At 51.6% G+C, this 22,401-nt stretch overlaps 4 protein-coding genes across 4 annotated transcripts; all 4 read right to left on the bottom strand.

The window, feature by feature from the left end:
• Positions 1-2,955: 2,955 nt before the first annotated feature.
• On the bottom strand, positions 2,956-3,723 carry LY79DRAFT_511488 (family 61 glycosyl hydrolase; the record flags this gene model as incomplete). The annotated part of the gene is made up of 1 exon (XM_060554274.1): positions 2,956-3,723. The coding sequence occupies one exon, from the start codon at positions 3,721-3,723 to the stop codon at positions 2,956-2,958; it is 768 nt and encodes a 255-aa protein (XP_060416229.1).
• Positions 3,724-6,279: 2,556 nt separating this feature from the next.
• Positions 6,280-7,676, bottom strand: LY79DRAFT_668330 (deuterolysin metalloprotease; the record flags this gene model as incomplete). The annotated part of the gene is made up of 5 exons (XM_060563510.1): positions 6,280-6,299; positions 6,364-6,497; positions 6,558-6,892; positions 7,053-7,393; positions 7,451-7,676. The coding sequence occupies 5 exons, from the start codon at positions 7,674-7,676 to the stop codon at positions 6,280-6,282; spliced, it is 1,056 nt and encodes a 351-aa protein (XP_060416228.1).
• Positions 7,677-10,166: 2,490 nt separating this feature from the next.
• Positions 10,167-11,966, bottom strand: LY79DRAFT_511676 (family 47 glycosyl hydrolase; the record flags this gene model as incomplete). Its single annotated transcript, XM_060554293.1, has 2 exons — positions 10,167-10,286; positions 10,359-11,966. The coding sequence occupies 2 exons, from the start codon at positions 11,964-11,966 to the stop codon at positions 10,167-10,169; spliced, it is 1,728 nt and encodes a 575-aa protein (XP_060416227.1).
• An 888-nt stretch (positions 11,967-12,854) lies between these two features.
• Positions 12,855-20,918, bottom strand: LY79DRAFT_511614 (beta-ketoacyl synthase domain-containing protein; the record flags this gene model as incomplete). Its single annotated transcript, XM_060554287.1, has 8 exons — positions 12,855-13,667; positions 13,730-19,397; positions 19,463-19,556; positions 19,611-20,058; positions 20,124-20,278; positions 20,336-20,449; positions 20,503-20,636; positions 20,698-20,918. The coding sequence occupies 8 exons, from the start codon at positions 20,916-20,918 to the stop codon at positions 12,855-12,857; spliced, it is 7,647 nt and encodes a 2,548-aa protein (XP_060416226.1).
• Between the last annotated feature and the right edge of the window lie 1,483 nt (positions 20,919-22,401).

Raw genomic sequence — 22,401 nt, 5'->3', positions numbered from 1 at the left:
ATAAGAGTACTAGTAACTTTTACTACACAAGAAAGTTACTAGTGTTAGTATATAGGTAATACAGCTAGAGGCAGTAGGTTATATAATACACTGCCTACTAGCAGAATCCCTTACCTTTGCCTATACACAAGGGTACTACTATACTTATACTCCTACTTCACCTTGTTAACTAGTTAACTATTAATAACTACAAATTTAACCACTTTTTCCTAATTATTATAATATTACAAGATACAGGATCCTATTAATTAACCAGTGAAAACCAACACTTACAGTACTAGCATGGTTTTATCCTACGCTATTTACATTTTCTTCTTAATCTAGTGAGATAACAGCTTAGAGTGCTTTAGAGTAGGTCTTTTCACGTTCTAGCCACCAAAAGCGGTCTAGCTCAGTACACCCCATACAAGGAAATCACATGACGCATAACCTAATAAACCAACAGTGGTGACTAGCAACGACATCAACTATGAACATCAATTCCGGTTGCGTTGAGCCTTACGCCAAAATCATAGCAACTTCGATAATTAAGCCAGGTACGCTTGATAATGGCATTACTGATGTACCAAACTTGAAGATTCCACTGAATCTGTTATCAAGGTCGTGAAAACCCGTGCGTCTCAAGTCATGCGAAGGTCGTTTCGCTCACCTTGTAGGAGACAACCAAGTTTTTACAAAGCCCGACAGGAAGCTGGCCAGCTCTGGTTGTAGAGTTGCTGTCTGCGGTATATAAGCTCCAGTGATAGGAGATATCAAACTGGAAGAGAATAATCGGAGAGTTTACGACATGGTACGCATGCACTTGCCGATAATCATGGTTCGGCAGTACAACTTTGGAGAGCCACGTACCCAATTCATCTAGCGCGGAATGATAGACCGTTTCTAGTATGGATTTGAATGGGTTTGGTTTAAGCTTAAACAGCCGATATAAAATGACAAAAAAAAAACTTAAAAAAAACTCTAATGAAAGTTTGATTTATGGCATCGTAGACCGTCGAGTAAGCGGAGCTCAATCGACCCCGTTTTTCGGTGATAAACACTTTAACTTGCGTTGTTCGATGAACGTCTGACAAGAAATAGACTTGCACCAGGTTTCCAGACTGTATAGCTACAGAATAAAGAAAAAATGTCAAATGAGTTATTTGTAAACCTCATGTTGCAATAGACTTGTTCTGCTGCAAGCGAAGACACTGGAATCAGGTATGAGAAAGCTACTTCGGCCCGTTTGTTAGCTATTAACGACCTTCGCTATGTCCTAAAGAGTAATGCCATTGGTTTAACGGAGAGTAAGAAGGGGCCGTATTAATATCTTTCCATTTGTTATGGTCTTAGGCATTCAAGATAACATACCTTTGACTCCAACATCTGTTCGTTTGTAAGTACTTGCTAAGTGCATTACCAGTTATACTAAAGACGTCTTCAAAAGATATTTTCATGATTTCCACCGAAGCCAAGAAACCGGTGGTGCCAAGGAGTGAGTACGCGAGCTTCTGCTCGTTGTTCTCAACAGAGATGTCCTGTTTAAGGAGGCAACTGGTTATGAAAGCGCGCGTATCTGTTGAGTTACCTATTGTTGGAACAACATTTCCACCGATTCGTACGCATGAGTCAGCGGCCCAGAAGTCTATATAACTGGCCACTTTTTGCTAGCTAGACTTAGACAGTTCAAGTCCTTTTACATCGTTCAGATTGAGTACTCAACCCCATCTATAGTTCTTTTAACACCTGTCTTATTTCTTTCAAAGTCATGTTAATTTAAAACAAAATACTTGTCTTCATTCTTAGACTTGTGAAAATCATGAAAAAGCAATGCTGGCAGGTTATGTATGCTCGATGAAAGTACCACTGCCCGGCTTAATTCAGAACTGCAGGAATTAACATTATGTATTCCTCCTGAAGATAAACTCAGCATGCGTAGTGAAATGATGGATGAATGTTTCTTGTTCTATAGTTTGGTCTGTTTTTAGACGTTAGAGAAATTGACATACTACCTATCTAGTGTGACAACGAGGCATATTCGTGGTATCTCTCTGAAATATCCTCCATGTATCTACAGCTGCAAGCAGACAAAATAGCATAAACATATAGACTGACGCTCTCAGCTCGTCCAGTTGTTTCTCTGTGAACTGATCTCAAGCATTGGACTACAGGAAGTCAATAGTTAACAATCATACTGAACGATAGAATGATTAAGCACATGCCACAAGCGCCCTTGTCCTTTTACAACATCCCGTTCTTGACAATCAACATACGACTTGCCTTTTCTTCTTCTTTGAACGTCGTAATCTTGCATTTGCATCCAATAATTAATGTTAAGTGTTGAGGCCAGTACAAGGTAGTGCATGAATGTAAAGATCTATATGAGTGATCGGGGCGCCCAGACCAACGGCGATATTTTCTCCCAATAGGAAGATCTCGATGCGATGGCGGAAGCACTGTAGCGCGGATAACTGGGATGCTGTTGTTTAGTGCGACAAGTATTGACGCAAGATTAGCTATGTGTCCGGATGCTTCTGAGGGGCTGCGGCCAATATCTGGCAGATTTGGTGCCACCCCAAGCCATCCGCATTAGAACTGCTGAAACGTTGATGCATGTCAAGAATCGCCCAGTAGTTTCACTCAAGATATGGTGGGAGATGATGCGGTTGAATACGATTGTATGTATTTGATGCGCTTCAATACAGCTATTTACACCGAATATGCTTTGTGGAACGGGCTGCCTCTAGCCGAAGCTCATCTCCAGCGGCAAAGTGTCGAGGAACGATCATCGAGGCCAACATATGTACATTGAATAAGAATTTGTCCAATCATGCAACTGCAGATCGAAGACGGGCATAGAAAATTTCCTCCACGGGGCGCAACGCTCCCTTGACTGATATCAATTCGACAGGCCTGCCATCCGTCATTGTGGTAGCGTAGTCACTCATGTCATGGTCTCGTGCAACGAGAAACCGTTTAGTTGGCGACGGCGATGTCGCGAGCGTGGCTACGGCGCTTCTTGGAGCTGTAGACAGCGGGGCCGGGGATGGGGTAGCTGGTGGCACCGCTGTAGATGTCGAAGAGGACGCCCTTGTCCTTGGCAGTGTAGAGGCTGGTGCCGGCGACGCCCGAAGGGTTGGCAGAGCCGCCGCCGGTGACCTGGAGGTTGATGCACTGGGGGTAGAACTGAGCACCGTTCTCTTGACCGGCGCTGTGGAGGGCGATGATCTCGTGACGGAGGACGTAGTTGCCGGCGGCGATGTCGCTGGGAATGGTGACCTCCCACTTGTTGCCGTTGGTGATGAGCTCGTCAGCGGCCCACTTTCCGCCGCTGAGGCCCTTCTCGGAGATCTTGAAGAACTTGAGGTCGGTCTTGGTGGCGGAAGAGCAGTCGCCGCTGCACTTGGCAAGGTACTCGATGACGGGGCCCTTGTGGGAATCGGGCCAGGTGTTCCAGGCGAGGGTGATCTTCTCACCGGCAGCAACCGTGACGCTCTTCTTCCCGGGAGTGGCGGACTTGTGGCAGATGATGTCGGGGTTGCTAGCGGCGCTGGGGGAGACGAAGCCGAGATCAGGCTGATCGGCGTTCCAGCCAGGGGTCTCCGGCTTCGGGTTGGCGTAAGGAGCGGTCGAGGGGTTGTAGTTGGTGATGGTCTGGCCGCCGGCAGTGATCTTCTCAACGAAGCCGTGGGCAGAGACGGCGGTGGCGCCGAGCAAAGCGGTGACGAAAGCTTTGGCGTACATCTTCAGAGTTGTTTGGTGGGTTGGGCGGAAATGGGTATCTTGCTAATGCGGAAAGAGTGAAAGTATGGCTCACAGAGCAAAGAATGAATGGGGTTGAAGATGATGGAGAGCTGAAGAGCAATGGATGTGATGAGTGATGTGAGAAGCGTGCCTAGGAGAGATGCAATGCCGCTGGTTGGAAGGTCTTTCTTATAGTCGTTTCTGTCCTCCCTTGCCCAGACAAGAGTTTGTACGTCAAGCAAGCCACCTCATGAACTTCATGGAGTCATGGACCGTAATCCCGTCAACGGCCCACGCCCCTTCTCTGGAATAGCTACTGAGCTTCAGCTTTCTGTCAATCGGAGGCCTTCATCACCCGCCCCTGTTTCCTGCCGGCATTCAAAGGCGCCTGCAGTGGCAACTATCCCCCAAACAAGCCCTCCTATTCCAAAAGGAAGGTTGACGTCTTGGTCCGTCGGCTCGCGTAGCACCCTCGTCGGTACACGTGGACGTCAGCCAGTAAAACCACCAGCAGACATTGAACGCGCGAGAAAGACCACAAAGGCGGAGCGTTGGGGCTGGCCACGAGGTCCACAAAACAATCTACTTCGCACGGAGGCGGCGGGCTAAACGTCTCGGCGAGATCGGCGACCGCTTCGGGGCCGGGGTTGTGGTTGGGCGAGCCGCGAGCCACCGGGACGACCAACGGACACCCGCGTCTAGTGTGCCACTTTATCTGAGCAAAACGGCTGACGCTTGCTTGTGTCTAAGCCTGGGCCAGTCCGCGGCCTTTGATGGATCCCGACCGATGCAGCATGATACGTGGCGAAAGTCGGGATAGCCCCCTGAACGCTTACACGTTAAAGGTTGGCCAACGCAGTTGTTTGCCAAGGGCTCGACCAGCGTCAATGAAACCCGACTAAGCGCCGCATCTATAGCGTACATATCTGCATGCGTTTGCCCATTGACACAAACTGATGTCGCACTGCGTGTTGAACTCGAGTTGCCAACATTTCCTTGTTGACAGTCGGGTATGATTTCACCATTTCGGATGCGAATGGCAACTTTTCGTCGACAACGGATACTCTGGCAGAAATAGATCGCAAGGGGTAACGTAAAGGCACCGACAGAAAATCCGGAGAAGGCTGTAGGGATCGGCACTTGTTGCTGCATAGCAAGGGGCTGATGACGATTGTAATTTGTGGCTGGCCGCGGAGCATTTCTCCGTGTGGCCCTTTCTGGCAATGAATCGACTTGACCTGCATCGGATGCCACAAACGCCGCGGGGAATTTAATTTGCATGCCGCGTCTTCGACCCGCGTTCCCCTGCGCCGTGACGGCATTCGTGGGCCTCGTCGTTTGTACATCGGACACTGGACAACTCGACCCGACGTTGACAGATCTTTGAAACATGGCAGAGGCAGGGGCCCCCTCGCTCATCAATGTCCAGCCAAGAAGCGGGAGAGCAGAACTTTAATTAGTCTTACGTCCGGTATAGTCTATTTAGGCCTGGGTTCTTCCTCCGCCTCTCGAATCCATGGTTTAGTCCACCTCAGCAATCAATCCGAGCAAAAATCCGGCCTCAATCCATATGAAAAGGGGGGTGAAACAAGGGGGCCAAAAAGCAAACTAGAGCTCGCAGCCATTGCGTGATCACAGTGTTTGTTCCAATCCTTTATGCATAAGATTCGACCAGGAAAATTTGTGTACAAACGCAAACACCAGAACCGATTCTTCTGTATTAGCGCGGAGGCCCCCTTGCCTTGATTACATATATGTAACCCAAGCTTATTGCCCCTGTTGTTGTTCTGCAGCTCCGCCGTTGGCGATAGGTAGCTCACGAATCACCTGCGTTTCTATGGAACCCGATGTGCTCTTATCAGCATTATCCCAGTAGCAATACTTGTACAAAGAAGAAGCAGTCAACCAACAACGTTCCGACGCCAAGCTCAGTCAATTGGTTCCAAATTTGACTGTAAATCGACAGCAACAAACAGGCTATATAACCAAGTTTAAACTTTAGAAATGGTATGTTCAATGACCGACCACTATGGACGGGATCGGACAGTGTCCCCCAGAGAACGACAGCGCAAATAGCACGAGGTTTCTACGATTCCAGTGTATAAATAGTCACACTCAATGGGAACAGCATGGGAGGGCTGGGTTAGGATTGACCGTAAGGTCATTGTACCGGACCCCGCGAGGTTATCGGGCATTAGGCAGAGGCCTACGAAAAGCCTGGCCAAGTCTAAGGGTGACCCTTGATGATACATGGAGCCAAAATTAAATGTACCAAGAGACTCCTCTCAAGACTTCTAATTTCTCCAAAAAGAGAGCGCGTAGCTTAGTGTGTACGGTCACATTGCAAAGCCATAAGTAGCGCGTCGGTCTACAGAGTCATACGGTTTGCATTTCTTGAGTTTCAAACTTACTGCATTTCAACACAGTAAAGACTATCAACCCTTGGGCGACTCAAAAATCTCCCATTACCTAACAACACTTCCTCAAGTTCCCCAAATCCTCGCCATACCATTCGAGTCCGGAATTTACTTCTTATCGCTGACAGGGGCAGGGCATTTAGCAACCAGCGTAGATAGCTTGACATGGGTATTAGCAGATTGCTCAACTCAGAAGACATGCACCCCACCACGAAGAGCTTACATTGGGCGAACAGGGTGTATGTGTCGGCATGGTTCAAGTTCTGGGCTGCGCTCAAGCTGCGAACAAAGTTGTATCCGTATCCACCGTAGTCAGAAGTGCCTTTGATCTGGCGAAGATGGGTCATCTCGTGGAGACTATCAGGAATAGTCAGCGCTCAAATCCATCTTGAGAAAAGAAGCATCAAGGTCGCTTACATGGTAGTCTGCTGGTCCTGTGCGTGGCAGGTTGAAGAAGCAGCGGCCATGTTGTTGAAGAAGTAGGGGCAGTTGACCATGTAGTTCTGGGCCGGGACGGTGTAGGCAATGACGCCATTGGAGCAAGCACCGTAAACGTCGGTGCAGTACTGGCGAGAGACACCAGAGGTGGTACTTCCGCACTCGGAAACAATGTTACGAAAAACCGTGGCAACGGAGTTGCGGGTTGCAGTCGTCGAAGACTTGAAGTACTCTGTCATGCGAGCGGCGGGGCCGGAGGCGGCGGCTTGCGAGGCAGCAGCGGCAAGAGAGCGGCAGCGGCTAATGGCGTTGACCTGTTGATGATGAGTATCATAATACCTTGAGATTGCGCAATTCCAAAGCTCGATATTCCGGAATTCAAGCAACAAACCAATACCATCTCCGGTATCCAAGACCGAGATGGGTGCCGGGAATGGAGATGTAGGGCATCAGAATGGAAAACGGAGGACCCACAGTAGCGGTACGGCGGGTGCCGGTGCAGTCGGACTGGACGATGGTGCGCTTGGCCAGGAAAGCGGCACGAACGGAGGCGGCCTCGTCACCGTTGATCTCTGTATGGACGCTGTTGCTGGAAAAGGGGATGGTGCCGGCGATCTCGGTAGAGTCGACATCGGCGTAGAGGAAGGAACCCTGAGTGACAATGTCGACGGCACCCCCCTTGCTCAGGTCGTGGAGCTCGGCAGCATCGAACTCAACCTCGAAGGTCTCGCCCGCAGCCACGATCTGGAAAGCCTCATCAGTCAGGCCGGTGGTGGCGATCTGGAGGCGGACACCGTCAAAGTCGATCTTGCTCCCTGTTTCTACTCAGCATCAATACTTTTGCCTTGATGACAGACTCGCTGGGCATGTACCGGCAGCGAAGACCTCAACCTTCTCGACGGGGGACTTGTCGAGGAAGGTACCAGTCTTGAAAAGCTTAACATCGGAGTTGCCGGTGTTAGTGAGGACGGCCTTGACACCGGAGTTGCCAAAGGCCTCGAGCTTGACGTCGAGGGGAGACGTGTCGCGCTTGGCCATGTCCACATTGACGGCGCCGGCCAATGTGGACAGCAGAGAGACACCGATAGAGAACTTCATTTTGGCAACTGGGAGGCAGGATCAAGGGAGGTAAGGAGAATGTAGTTGAGGATGGTAAGACAAGAGAAGCATCCAAAAAGTTGGGGCCCATTCAAGTCTCTATATAGCTTTTCATTTTGCAGCGTTCGTCTCTTGACCCCTCCTTGTGATGCCCGTTGGTAGCTAAGGACTGAGGTGCTTCCAACTAAAGCGAAAGAGGAAGATGCAATGGCCGCCCAGCCGCTTAGATAGACTGAGTGACACCCTAGAGTTCAAATTGGAATGTGCTTGCCCAACATATGCCATGGTTGCTGCAGCCGTCCACATTATAGAAGACTTCCAGTCCTGATGCTGTCATTGCTTCCATTCAAAGGCATCAATTTTGCGTATTTTATAAAACTGTCTAAGGAACGCGAATTTCCACTTCTTGAAGAAAATCAAGAACAGAACTGCCATATCTTGATTGCCAGAAGTCCTCGAGAGGCATTTGTCGGAGCCTCGGGCTGTTGCGAGCTCAGCCACCATCGATCAACGACTTAGCGGTGTTGGCGATTCATCACGGTCGGCAACCTGGTGTCAGATGCAGGCACCCAGTGAGGATTATCCAGGACTGTAACCGAAGTTGATGATCAGCGACTCCCAGGATCAACGTCAAGCCAAAGCGGCCAATGACATATTGCCAAAGCTGAGTTGCCAAGAGGTTGCCAAGTGCACAAGCCGGAGACTAGTTCGAGGGAGGAAGGAGTCAAATAACCATGAAACTACCAAGTTTAATACATGATTTTTACGTATACATTAGCACAATGAAGGTAAATGGGGAGGGATATGGCCGTCGAGAAACCATCGTTTATTGAATGAGCCCTAATATGGCTCAAGCAGGTGTACAGTATGCCGTTAGGAAATAGGACACTTCTGGAGGTGAATACAGCATTTTCAGTTATCACTCGAGCTCTGCTGCCACTCCCAAAATCTATTAAGTATCAAAAACAAGATGAAGCTTTGGATGTGCGATCGCTAAGTTCGATATCTTATCAATATCGCGGTAACTTTGTAAGCTAAAAGCGCACGCAACCTTGACAGAGATTCCAAGTTGTCTCCAGCAATCCATGTCTCAACAACACCTGACCAGTGAATTATTTGGACAGATAAGTAGATACACAGCCATTAAAACTCGGCACTCAACTATCTCTGCAAATATCAGGTCATATTGCTCATTTTCCACCACTGGGAACCAGAATCCCCAAAGACCTTCCCCCTTAGGTCTGGCGGTTGAGGTGCGAGTGGGACGCCAATTGGAGCTGCTGATCCGTAATCCCTGGGCGCGCCCGGTACGTAGCGGTAGTTGATACAATAGCTCATTTGTTATTATATCTTGGTACTCTTGGCGATGATACCCCCCTCCTCCAACTATCAAGTCCGTCCCTCTCCACGCAAGAAATTGACTGCCGACGACAGAAAGCTGAAAGACGACGAGATGATTTGGATGCCTGCCGTTCTATTCAGCTTCGTGGCCAACAATGCCGTCTCCTCTAACACTGGAGCTATGTTGCATCCATGCATCGGCGACGACTATCAGAAGAGGCAGGTCATTACAGAAGGGAGAAATATGCCTTTTGAGATCTCGGCTAGTCTGGAGGTATCCTGGAGGTCTGCGTATTGAGTAGCTGTAGATAGAGGCTGGGGAGTCTTGAGGTCTTTGCTCTTGAGAGACTGCCTCGCGATTCCCGCGAGAAGGGCAAGAAAAAGATCTCATGAGACCGAGAAGTAACGCAGTCGAACTGGGAAGCGACTTAGAGCATATCCAGGGAAATGCGTCAACACTCAGATGTGTGCAATACCTTATGCTGTTTCGATATAGAAGATTTTTAGGTCAAAAAGCGCAACCAGAGGGAACGTTCTGTTTATCTGAACACCAACAGGGGTTCGGCAGCTGAAACTAGTTCCTCGAGATTCCTTCTGGCAGTTCTCTTTTGGCTGCTAATGTAAGAGTATGCACTTCTACGGAGGGCCCTAATGGACGTGATGCAGGACTCATTGTGGGTAGAGACCAGTCTAGGAAGAAACAGCGAGACTAGACTTAACTAAACAGTGATAAATCATGGTTACATTTAATATTCTGAAGCGTTTTCTTATTGTGCTTAGGTCATCTTCACGTATCTCTTCTACCTCTAGCATTTTAGGGTATTCAGTTTACTTTGCTTAGTTCCATTGCCAATTTCATCCAGGTAATTAAGAAAGGCCACTAGCTATTTTCCTAGCTCATCTGAATAGGTTCATAAGCTAGCAAGGGACCCTTTGCAGAGAGCATCGTACGCACTCCAGATCGGCGCTACCACTGGAAAATATACCGGAGCGCTAGTCCTTGGATGCCATTTGCGATCTACCTCAATTCTCATGAGAGAGCATGATTAGTAACCATGATTGTTTTCGACCTCAGTGCCTGCTGAGATTCGATACTACCAATACTGTTTATGGTATAAGCCTCGAAAGCTCGAGTGTTCGCCACGGCCTTCATGTGGGAAGTCGGAAAGGGTGAGCTTCGGTGTTGAACACGTATTCATCCAAGCTGATTAGATCAGGTGAAGAGAAGATAAGATAGTAATATTTGAGCGTCTCAGAAAGCCAGAAACTCTAGGAACGTGTTGATGTTAATGATGCACTCGTCACTTGGGATTGGACAGTGGCAGCGGGAGAAGGACATACCTCCATAGAGTCTGTTTTCTCGGTTTTGTCAGCGGGGGCAGTGACATCAGCAATTGCAGAGTTGGCAAACTCCGTCTCAGTCGCTTTCATGACCGATTGGAACATATTCCAGGCGATATCCTGCAGGTCTTCCTGCCCTGTCATCCTATAGAGCAGAAATATGCTTTCGATGGCTTCAGGACGCAGTATATGCTTAGGATCGCGTGCGTTCTTGAAACCTTTCCGCAGTCTTTTGTCGCCCTCCTGCTCCCATACCTTCTCGTCCCAAGGGCACTGTTCTATTGTTGAGAAGCAGGCGATGAGGCTGGATATCTCCGGCATGACACCCGCAGGCATAGCGCCATAGGCCCACGCACAACCGCGGGCGAGACGATTGCCGAGCTCGACGTGACTGTCAATCGCGAACAACTTACCACCCAGACCCATCATTCCGCCCGCGAAGCAGGACAGATGCTGAGTCTCAGCGATATGATCAACTCGATCTGGGTGAACACGTGCTTCGCCCGCCAAGAGGATATCGACATTGTCCTCGGTCATGGGCCGGAACAGCAGGTGCTGCTCGACAATCGCCATTGAACCAACGTACATCTTCTCGTATGTCTTGTCTAGACCACCAAGAAGGGTGTACATCTTGGGCAGGTACTCATACAGCGAATCTGCGAGCGCGCCCAGCGAGAAGCCGCTGTCTCCATCAACTTTCTCGTCCTGGAAATTGATCAACTTGGGCCACATGCCGGGAAGCTTAGACTGATACTGTGTGCGATCGAGGAAGCGGATGATGCGCTTGACGGCGTCGAAGTATTTCATATCGCCAGTAAGCTGCGAAAGGCGGGTGAACTCGAGGGATAACGAGCAAGGTGAGGCCGACGGATCGGCAGTTCCCGCCCGCTGAGCACCCTTCTTGGCGTTCTCGAAATTCAACCAGAACCCGGGGATCCGGTTGGGCGTGTCGAATCCCATGTAGAGCATATCCCCGAGCTCTCTCGCTTTCTTCAGAAGGGCTGCCTCGCCACTGAGATCATAGGCGCTAAGCAGGCCGCCCAGGTGGCGGATCGTGATCTCGAAGATGTTGACGCTCGTGTCGGTAGTGTTAGCCCAATCCAGCTGGGCAGCTACCTCGGCCGCGGCATAGAATTCAGTGCGCAAGCCCATGATCCACAGCGTGTCCATCGAGTCGACCAGCGAGGCGGCCCATCCTCCGAATGTATCCCTTCCCTGGGCGCTCACGGGCGCCAGCTCGTCGCGGGCCCACGCGTAGCGTTTATAGGCATCGTAGCTCTTCTTGAAGGCCTCTCGGACAGCCTTCTGGCGTTGAGGCGCTTCTGGGTGAGGGTTTACGGCACCGTAGACGTGCTGGACGCGGGGGAGCCGAAGCGGTTTGCCCGTCGGCAGAGGCGTGATGGGGTCGGAGGCGGGATAGAATTGCTGCGCCGTCGACCAATTGAACGAACTCGGGCGGAACTGGACATTTGGCTGCGGCGACTTCTGCGCCTCGAGCGGAACAATGGCGGGCGTGTACAACCAGTAGGGGTTGTAGAACAGAAACACGACGATGAGGATGAGCAGGGCAACCAAGGTGAGGCGCGGAGTTCGACGGGGTACAATCATTATTCCGGGCGTCTTTCCATGGATGAAATCCTTCGAGATGAGGTGTCCATCTTGGTACAAGGTCACAGAGAGGGATCGAAGGGGACCACACCATATAAACTTACACAGCCAAGGTTTGCGAATTCGTCATAGCACAAGGATGCGATGAAGCTTAACGGCCACACTTGACACCTGGGACGCATGAGATGCATGGGACGAGCGCATAGACGGAAACATTCTATTTTCGGCCTGTCGGCAATGGTGCCAATGGGCTGATCAACAGTTCGGTGCTGCGGGTGCTTAGACAAACGACCAACGTCCGAAACATACGAAGACTCACGAACAGATCACAGATCAGATACATTTCTTCCTTGTAGGCGCCAAGACCTGCCGTTGTTACAAAAGAGCCGTGGACACGCGGCCATAGCTTCAAGTTCCATCACCCCCTCCTATCCGCCTCCCACCCTTCGACGACGGCAATTGTTTCTATAGCTAGATTAAAGTTTGCTCTCACAACCCGACGATGCGGTAAACTTTGTGAAGCGCAAGCCGTCTTGTCTTGCCTTGGTGTGGTCGTTTGCCGAGCGCTTTATGAAACTCTGGTCTGCCAACCGGTATCTAGCTGGGGCTTGAGTGACAAGCCGTTGTCAACCAATGTCTTTAAAGATTGGGAAGTTTGGACTTCAACCGAGCCCACCCGGCTACATACGACGGTTTTTGATAATGGGGGGTGCCCAAATGGCTCCTCACGGGCTGTTCTAGCTTCATATAATGCAGCAAGTAGAGACTGGGATGAAATTAAAGCATCGTGTCACCTTTACATCCTAAACATGAGCGAAAATACATTGTAGCGAGAACCAAACGCCCTTAACCCCACGCACCCGTATCAATATACCTGAGTTCAGGTTTCTACGATGCCTCCTGAGTGAGGAGCTTGCTCTTGCCAGCCAGGTCCGTGGCAAGCTGCCTCATCGGGATGTTGGCCATGATATCAAAGACACTGACATCGACCGCCACCTCCTTGGCAATCCAGTTTCTGACCTCAACAGCAACTAAGCTGTCAACGCCATAGGCACTCAACGGCTTTCCCGCATCAACATCGTCCTCGGGCATCATCATCAGCTTGGCCAGGCGCTGCGCAAGAGCAGACGTGATCAAGCGAACCGCCTCGTCATCGGCCTTCCCGCACCGGACAAGCTCATCGCGGAGCGAGACGCTGGCGGAACCGCCGGTGCCGGAGCCCGCGGCCGTCTTCCTGAGACCAGCGAAGCGCTGGTCCTGGATCCAGTACCATGCGTCATCGTGCTCGTTGTAAGGCAGACCGCACATGACCTGGGGCGGGTGCGCTTCTGAGCCCTCCAGAGCAGTCGCCATGAGTCCGTGGAGATCACTCTTGTGCATGACCTTGAGACCCATGGCCTTGACGTGGTCGACGTACTCGTCGTGCTCGGCGACGAAACCAACGCTCAGGAGGTACCCAATGTCGATGGTCATGGCACGCAGACCCTGACTGCGGCGGTAAGCGGCAAAGTAGTCCTGGAAGATGTTACCGCAACCATAGTTGCCCTGTCCGCGGTGGCCCATGACACCCGCCAGAGAGCTGAGCATGACGAAGAAGTCGAGCTGTTTCGGCAGCAGTTCGTGCAGGTTCCAGGTCCCGTGAACCTTGGGGCCAACAGTTGTACGAACATGGTCCGCCGTCATCTTATCAAACAGAGTATCCTATAACTTGTAGTTAGCGATGCAACTCGTGGTAGTGAGTTGAGGGTATTGGCTGAACTTACTCTGAGAACCATAGCGCCAGTGACGCACCCCCTGACAGTGGGGACATCCTTCGACTTAAGGTCATCCAGCACTTGTTGAAGTGCTGCCTTGTTTCCAACGTCACAGTCGTATGCATACGTGGTGGCTCCGTAAGTCTTCTGAAGCTCGGAAGCAAAGGCCTTGTTCCCCTCGCCGCTGGCAGCAGAACGAGACAGCAGAACTAGATGTTTCGCACCCTTCTCAGCAAGCCAGCGACCAATCTCCTTGCAAATACCACCAACACCTGCAACGACGTAGATGGCATCTGCCTGGATACCAACGCGGGGGATCCGGGGAACGGCGGGGACCACATCGGTGTCGTCGACGCGCACGACAACCTTGCCCATGTGCTTTCCAGCCTGCATGAAACGGAACGCCTTCTCGACATCGGCCATCGAGAACATCTGGATAGGCGCGATCGGCCTAACGGAGCCGTCGTGGATGAGTTTGGCCGTGTCCTCCCAGAGAGCAACGGCGCGAGGCGTAGGGTTGTTCTCAAAGTCCAAAAGGTTGACACCAATGTATGCCTTGTTGTCCAGGAAAGGCTTCATGTCGAGACCGGTGTTGGCAAACAGATCCGCCTTTCCAATCTCCAAAAAGCGTCCAAACTTGGCCAGGCAATGCCAAGACAAGCGGAGAAGCTCACCGGCCAGGGAGTTGAGGACGACGTCCACGCCCTGGTCATTGGTGGCTCTCATGACGGCCTTGGCGAAGCTAGCGTCACGACTGCTGAAGATGTGATCCTCAGGGATGCCGTATTGGTCCATGATGAGCTGTTTCTTCTCGTCTGACCCAACAGTGGCGAAGATCTCGGCTCCCTTGCGCTGTGCAATCATGATGGCAGCCTGGCCGACACCACCGGCGGCGGCGTGGATGAGGATCTTCTCGCCCTTGAAGAGATTGCCAGCAGTGACCAAGGAATAGTACGCTGTGAGGAAGATGAGTGGCATAGATGCCGCCTCCTCGAAGCTCATCTTCTCGGGCACGGTAATGGCGCCCTTGGCAGGGAAGCGGACGTATGTGGCGAATGTATCGCAAGATGCGGTCATTACACGATCCCCGGGCTTGAAGTCCCTCACTGCCGAACCCACACGTGTGACAATACCTGACGCATCGACGCCGAGCTTGTTCTCGGCGAGGTTTCCCAAGGCGACGAGGACGTCCTTGAAGTTGAGACCCACCGCCTTTACCTCAACCTCGATCCAGTCTTCGGGCAGGGGCTCGTAGTAGACTTCGTCCTCCTCCCATCTAAAGGTATCGAGAAGACCGGGCGTCTTGATCGTGAGCTTGAGCGGACGCCCGCAACCCTTGAACGACACGAGTTCCGGCCGGCCCTTGGCTTCGTACTTGCGAAGAGAAGCGTCGACGTCGAGGGTTCTCTCTACCCGCGGCACGTAGACAGTGCGGCCGCGGGCAGCATACTCCCCGTCAAAGCCATCGCTGCGGCTATGGCTCAAGGCTACCCTGAGAACGTTCTTGGCGGCGTCATCGAAGTTAATGCTGCTGGGCGTCTCCAAATCGAGAGTAGCAAGGCGGACTCCTGCGTCTTCGTTGCGAATGGCCCTTGAAAGACCTACCATAAGGGATTTCAGTGGTTCCTGGCAGTCCATTGCGGCACCGCCAGTGATCCAAAGCGTCCCAGCAGACCCGAGAATGACTTGGCGCAACCTCTCCCAGTTCTTGTCTGTAAGGTCGAAAAGGACGGGGCTCTCCCACTCCGCAAGAGAGAGGCAATACTTTCCGTTCAGTTGGCTTTTGGAAGCGTCAATGTCGTTCCACTGCACAATGGTGACATCCTGGCTGGCAGAAGCGAGTTGCTTCTGAATTGACTGGCTGAGCTTCTCGGACGCCTCGGAGCCTGTGCTGATGATTACAAACTGAGACGGGCCGGGCATCTCTTGCTCTGGTTTCGTCGACAGAATTAAAGAGACGGGCTCCTTTGAGGTTTCCCGGTCACCACGGATGTCAACGTCGACACCCGAAAACCCAGCCTTCACCAATGCAGTGTTCCATTCCTCGACGTCCAGAAGAGGGCCACCCGTGCGGCCATCGTCCTCTCCGAGCCACCATCCAGGGAGGGGACCCATGATGAAGCCTGAGAAGATGCGCTTGATCGTGACTTCTGAGAGCACGAGTCTGCCACCAGGTTTGAGCAGAGACTTGCAGTGGGTCAGGGTCTCTTGAATGCTCTTAGTAGCGTGGAGGACGTTAGCGCAGACAATAAGGTCGTAGCTCTCGGGCGTAAACCCCTGCTCCGTGGGCTCGTTCTCGATGTTCAGAGTGGCAAACTCCATGATCGATGCATCTTTGGAGAAGCGGTCAGCGGCCTTGGCAAGGAAGCCCGGAGATATATCCGTGAAGCAGTACTTGGCGGCCTTGGAAGTGCCATCCGCATTGCGCAGGCGCTCGAGGACGTGGTAAGTAGTACCGCCGGTTCCAGCTCCGATTTCCAAGATCTTGACCCCAGAGCTCTTGTCCGCGATCATTCCCACGTACTCCGCGACGTTGGTGTTGAAGCTCGTTCCGAAGGCGCCGCGGTAGAACGAGTACAACAGGTCACCCTCGGTCATGACCTGCAGGGGCTCGACTTCCCGTGTGAAAATCCTCTTTAGGTTCTCTCCGATGCGGTCGACCATCTGCACTGTGATATCGCCGCTCTCGGACAGAATGATCCTCTTACGCGCAGCGTCCAATTCCGCCTCGACTTCTGCCTCATCGGTAGCAAGAGGGGGGAACTGCTTGATGGTGTCGCGCATCCACTCAACATAAAGCTTCCAGAAGCCATCTTGGGGTACGAAAGGCTTGCCTTGCTCGCTTTCGAGCCAGGCAAGGCATCGATAGATGTGTACCAGACAGACGTATTCGAGCTTGTCAAGAACAGATTCATCGTCCTTGCTCTTGAGAGTGCGCTTGTAAACCAACTCTTTGATCTGAGAAGGCTCAAGCAGATCGGCATCCTCATGCCAAGTCTGGCCAAAGCAAGAAGCCCTCGTCTCTTGGGTCTTCTGTGCGTCTCCTTCGCCGACAGATGCCAGAGAAACACCTTCCATGATGATCACGGGCTCCGAGAGGTCCTCTGATATGGTGATAGAAGACTTCCAAGTGGTGTAGCTGGTCTTTTGAGCAGTGGAGCATCCGTGAAGCTTAGTTCCTGGAACTCCCGAAAGCTTGGTCGAGACGAAGATGCGGTCAAAAGAGAACGGCACGACCGCTTCATTCAAAGACTGGTCTTCACCACTGATGGAGGGGAACAGAAGATGGAGCACAGAATCCAGGGTGGCAGGATGAACGACGTTGGGGTACTCGAAGCCCTTAGGCATGACAGACTTTGTGTCTGGGACAGTGATGACGCCGTAGCTTGCATTTGAGCCCGCAAACAGCTCAGTCATGTTCCGGAAGGTCGGCCCGTACTCCATGCCGATGGTCTCTACTGTATCGTAGAGGAAGTTACGCGCGGGCTTCTGACAGATTCTCTTGGCGTTGGCGAAAGATTGTGCGTGGCGTTCGCGCTCGAGAGCCAGCTCGCGCTCCATAGAGGGGGAAATGGAAGACTTGTAGGTGACGGAGACAAGACCTCGTGCGTGTACGGTCCATTCTTTGATGTCCTCTGACCAGGAAGAGACGGAGAACTCGTTGAGAGTGGTGGAGGGTCCAGCTCTCGTTCCAGTTCGTCGACCATGAAGCTGAACCATAACCTCGATGCCTTTTTCGGTGTCGGGTACCCTGAGAGCAGTGTCAATGGCGACATCACGGAGTTCGTATCCGTAAATCTCCTCGGTGGCCTGCTCCTCGGCAAGCTGGCGAGCTGCTTCGATCGCCATGACGACAATGCCAGCTCCAGGGTACAAGATGTCACCCTGGACCTTGTGCTCACGGATCCAAGGGTTTTCGGTGCACCGCAAGTGACAGCGCCAGGTCGGATCCGGCGTGCCCGGGATGCGATATCCGAGCAAGTCTGACCGAGATTTCTCTCTTAGTCTATACTCACGGCTGAGATAAGATTCTTCCCAGAATGTGCGAGTGTGGTTCCATGCATAGGGTGGCAGGTCGACCAGCATGTTTGCGGTGTCCGAGACTTCGTTGACTCGGTTAATGTCAATGTCACACCCCTTCGACCAGAGCTGACCCATCGCTTCAAGAGCGGTCCGCACTCCGTTGAACTTTCGTCTAAGCACTGTAGTGTAGGAGAGGTCGGAGAATCGGTTCTCCGTGGAGAAGATGTCTAGAAGATAGCTCCGCAGAGCAGAGTGAGGGCCCAACTCGACAAAAGCGCTAGCGAAAGCGGTTCTGTCGTGGGATCGAGTCTTTCCTTCGGTGTGGTGCAGGAGGGATTTGACTGCGTTGACGAAGTTGACAGGAGACACTAGGTTGTCAACCCAGTAAGAAGGTGTCATCTGCTCGGGGGTAACCTGCTTGCCGGTCACAGATGAGAACATAGGAATGTCAGAAGAGCCATGCGGGATGCCCGCCAGCGCGGCCTCATATCTCTCCCTTGCGGCCTCCATGTGGAAAGAATGATAGGCAACGTCCATAGGGAGGCGTGTGCACGGGATTTGGGCCGCCTTCAAGATCTCCTGAAGCTCGTCAATAGCGACGTTATCACCAGAGACAGTACAGGCCTTAGAGCTGTTGAAACATCCAACAGTAGCCTTGCCAAGCTTTAGAGCTTCAAGATGCTCCCTGATGCTCTCAGCACTCGCAGAGGCAGCCAACATTCCGCCATTCTTAGAAACTGTCTGGGAGACCTGGCCTCTCAGCCATGCGATCTTGACTGCTGCCTCATGATCGATGAAGCCTGCACAGTAAGCGGCTGCGATTTCACCGCTCGAGTGACCCACGACAGCGACGGGCTTGACACCCCATTCCTTGCAGAGATCGACAAGAGCGACTTGCAAAGCGGTGCATACAGGCTGGCTGTAGTCCGTCCGGCGCAAGTTACAGCCCGACTCGTCACGGTCCAGCTCCTCTGTCAAGGCCCATGGACAGCCCAGAGACTTGAGAATCAGCTCGGACCGCAGCATGCTGTCTTGGAAAGTCTTGTAAACTGAAAGCTCCTTGCCCATCTGGAAGTATTGTGCACCCTGTCCAGTAAAGACAAAGGCTATCCTCGGCACCGAGGAGCTGGAGGATCGGACCACGGCAGGAATCTTCTCAAGACCCTGACGGAGACTTGAGACATCAGAGGCAATGGCAAATGATTTCCAAGGGAGCGTGGTTCTCTTGGAAAAGAGAGTATATGCAAGATCGGACAGGAAAGAAGGCTTGCTTGAGGTCTTGCCATCCAAGTAGGATGCCAGTCTCTCAACGTTGCGCTTCACACCCTCCTGGTCGTTGGAAGAAAGCACAAATAGTTTAGGAGCAACTTCTTCGTGACTGGCGTTGCTGCTTGTCTCTGTTTCGGAGCCACTTTCACTGGCTGAACTGGAAATGGTAGGAAGCTTCGGGTTGGCAGTTGCGTAGTGGCGTCCTGAACGGCCGTGACGGAACAGATAAGATGCAGCATCTTCGAGAATCACGTGGGCGTTGGCTCCTCCGAAACCAAAAGAGTTGATGCTGGCCCGTCGCGGACCGCTGCCGGGCCAAACTGTAAGGGTTGTGGGGACCTTGACATTCTCTGGAAGTTCGATCTGGGGATTGAGTTCCTCAAACCTGGGAAGTATGACTTAGTAAAGCGTTCGTCAACTTTCTATCATTTTTCTCTTTCGAAGACTTACCACAGGTTCTGAGGGATCAGTCCCCTTTCAACGGCGAAGGCAGCCTTGATGATGCCAGCGACACCCGCTGCGCCCTCCAGATGTCCGATATTGGCTATTGCAAAGGATCAGTTTCGCCAACATAGACTCAGAAAGACAATGCACATACTCTTCACTGAACCGACGTAGAGATCGGACTTGCGACTGGGCAGATCTCCAATCGTCTTCAGAACGGCACGAGCCTCGAGCGGGTCGCCGGCTTGGGTTCCAGTGCCGTGAGCCTCAACATAGCCCGTCTCCGCAGGATCGACGCCTGCATCGCGATAAGCTTTGCGGATTAGCTCTTGCTGGGCTTCGCTGTTCGGTAGTGAAATTCCGGGGGTTCGGCCGTCTTCGTTTGCTGCCGAAGCCAGGACGACAGCTCGAATGGTGTCTCCATCGCGAAGCGCGGCTTCAAGAGGCTTCAAGATGGTGACGCCGAATCCCTCTCCTCGAGCAAATCCATCGGCCTTGGCGTCCCACATCTTGGACTTGCCATCTGGGGAGAGAATCTTTGCGGCCCCGAGAAGGATGGACATATCAGGCCCGAACATCAGGTTGGCACCTGCAACAATACTCTGTCATGAAAGAACCAGATTAGCGTCATATTGTTTCTTGGTTTCGTTGTCAAAGATTTTCTTACCATTTCCGCCTCCCCAGTACGGATACTCTGACAACCCAAGTGGAAAGCAGTCAGACTTGACGAGCATGCAGTGTCGACTGTGACCGAGGGTCCTTTAAGATTGTAAAACCAAGACAGCCTATTTGAGGCCAAAGAGGATGAGAGGCCAGTGGCATCTTCGTTTTGTGTTAGAAGCAGTCCCTCCATATGCAGCAGAAATATTTGTAACTAACGGTAGATGGAAGGGGCTTCGTTGCTTTGGGCTTGTAAGTTGACAAAGTCGTTCGTAAATGTGCCAATGTAACACGACGTTTGCGTTCCCGAGACATCTTCCAGTCTCAAGCCAGCTGCTTTGGAGTCAGTGCGCATTCTCCACGCCGATTGTTCCATGGTTAGGTACCGTTCTCAAAGCCTTCATATGCAGCCTCAAGGAGCATTCTCTGTGTAGGATCCATCGCCTTGGCCTCTTTGGGGGTGACGGAGAAGAAGGGTGCGTCGAAGACCTTGAAGTCCTGCTTCAAGAAATGAGCGTGCCTTGGGAGACGGTGAGTCGATAGCGCATAAGAGTGGCAATCGCATCATGCTGAAAGCTTACCTCTGCTGTATGCTGCCCAGTCTTTCCGGGTCAGGGTGGTAGAAGCCGTCGACATTGTAGCGGTCTTTTGGTATTTCGGAGCGCGCAGAACGGGCATCAAGGAGCATCTGCCAGAACTTCTCTGGGTCGGAGGCATCTCCTGGGGCTCTCACGCCAATCCCGATGATTGCAATAGGCTGATTTGTGCTCGGCGCACTAACAGACTCGTCGATGAACGGCATTTTGCCAAGCAGATGATGAAGAAGAGCAAAATTAGTAATGGTATGGGGCTAGCGGGTATCTTAGATTTGTAATGAAGGGGGGACTGGAAGGCACGCGAGTGTCAGAGGATAGGAAACACAGACGGATGAGCAGGCTTTGAGTATAATATTTCTCCTTTGGAGAGTCTCTCGGAGCAGCAGTTCGCAGCTTATTCGCATCGCTAAGATTCATACAAGGACAACGCCGAATAAGCCGACCATCTCTAGGGTCCCCAGGCAAAGTGACCAGGCCAATGCTATCATGAATTCCGGGCACGTTTCCGGCTCTGATGCCAAAGGCAACTTGGTTGCTCGGGGGGAGGGGGGATACGTGTGGATGTGCTAGGGGAGTTTCCGCGTCCCTGTTCAGCTTCAGGAACAATCTGGGGTTATGGTTACAATCATGGTATCCGATATCCAGAACGGAGGTGGTTAACTGGGCCGGCCCACTACTGACTGCATGGGTCCCGGATTCCGTATGACCCAACGGGTCCATATAGCAGACCGCGACTCTTGTCTCGAAAGATCCTAGCTCGGTCGGAATCATTGATAGACACCCATACGCATGGCATGGTAAAGATAGCGTCCAGAGCCATTCAGGCACATGGGTGTGTCACCTGTCGGCAAATGATCGAGATCAAGAGGGAGTTTGAACTCCCACCGGCATCACTAGGCCAGGCTGGTAACTTGTCACTGATAATCGTTATTTCGTAGGAAGCGGGGGCGAAGAAAACCGGGCCCTTCATTTTGTGTCTCTGTATCCGTAAGTAGGATATAACTGAGAGGCTAGTCTTCTAGGTCCAAGTAGACGACGTGAATGTAATGACTTGCGACAAGTCTTGGTTCTTAACACATACAACAACTAGACCAAATAACAGTGAATTATAAGTTCATCTTGAACGACTCGCGATTGGTGGGTTCAGATATATTAGACTAGGCTAATTCTCGTAATCAAGCAATTGAATCAATATGGTGAGTGGCATGACAAGTAAAGCACACCCTCCTATGATTTTGTTTGCAGATGCGGTGTAACGGCCAATCAAAGCTTTTCTCCGCAACATTATAGTCTTGTTTCGTTAGATGTCTTATAGAAGTCCAGCTTTGTCTTTATCAGCTTGATCCACATTTCAGTGCAGGCAACATCGATCAATCACCCTTTGTTTCAAGTTCAACATTGTAAACATAACTATGTTCACGCTCCATTGATTAAAGTCGTCTGGCTGGTTGATGGAAACGACGCGCTGCGATATCGTCACATGCAATGGTTGACTTGGAAATGGAGCCCAGTTCAGGCTACTACGCATGAACAAGACCACGAGCTCGGCAGAAGTTGGTATCAGAATGGCACAGGGAAACAGATGACTGAAATGGGACACCAGCTAAGAATCCATATTTCATCGGCTTCCCGTCAAGTCCTACAAGCCTAGTATTCGTAGACTTTCCGTCGTGTTGTGTAAGAGAATAT

This window comes from Colletotrichum navitas (genome assembly GCF_030913465.1).
Source record: "Colletotrichum navitas strain CBS 125086 chromosome Unknown LY79scaffold_17, whole genome shotgun sequence".
NCBI lineage: Eukaryota > Fungi > Ascomycota > Sordariomycetes > Glomerellales > Glomerellaceae > Colletotrichum > Colletotrichum navitas.
Note: the sequence above shows the minus strand (reverse complement) of the source record. Positions and strands in the feature narration are given on the sequence as shown.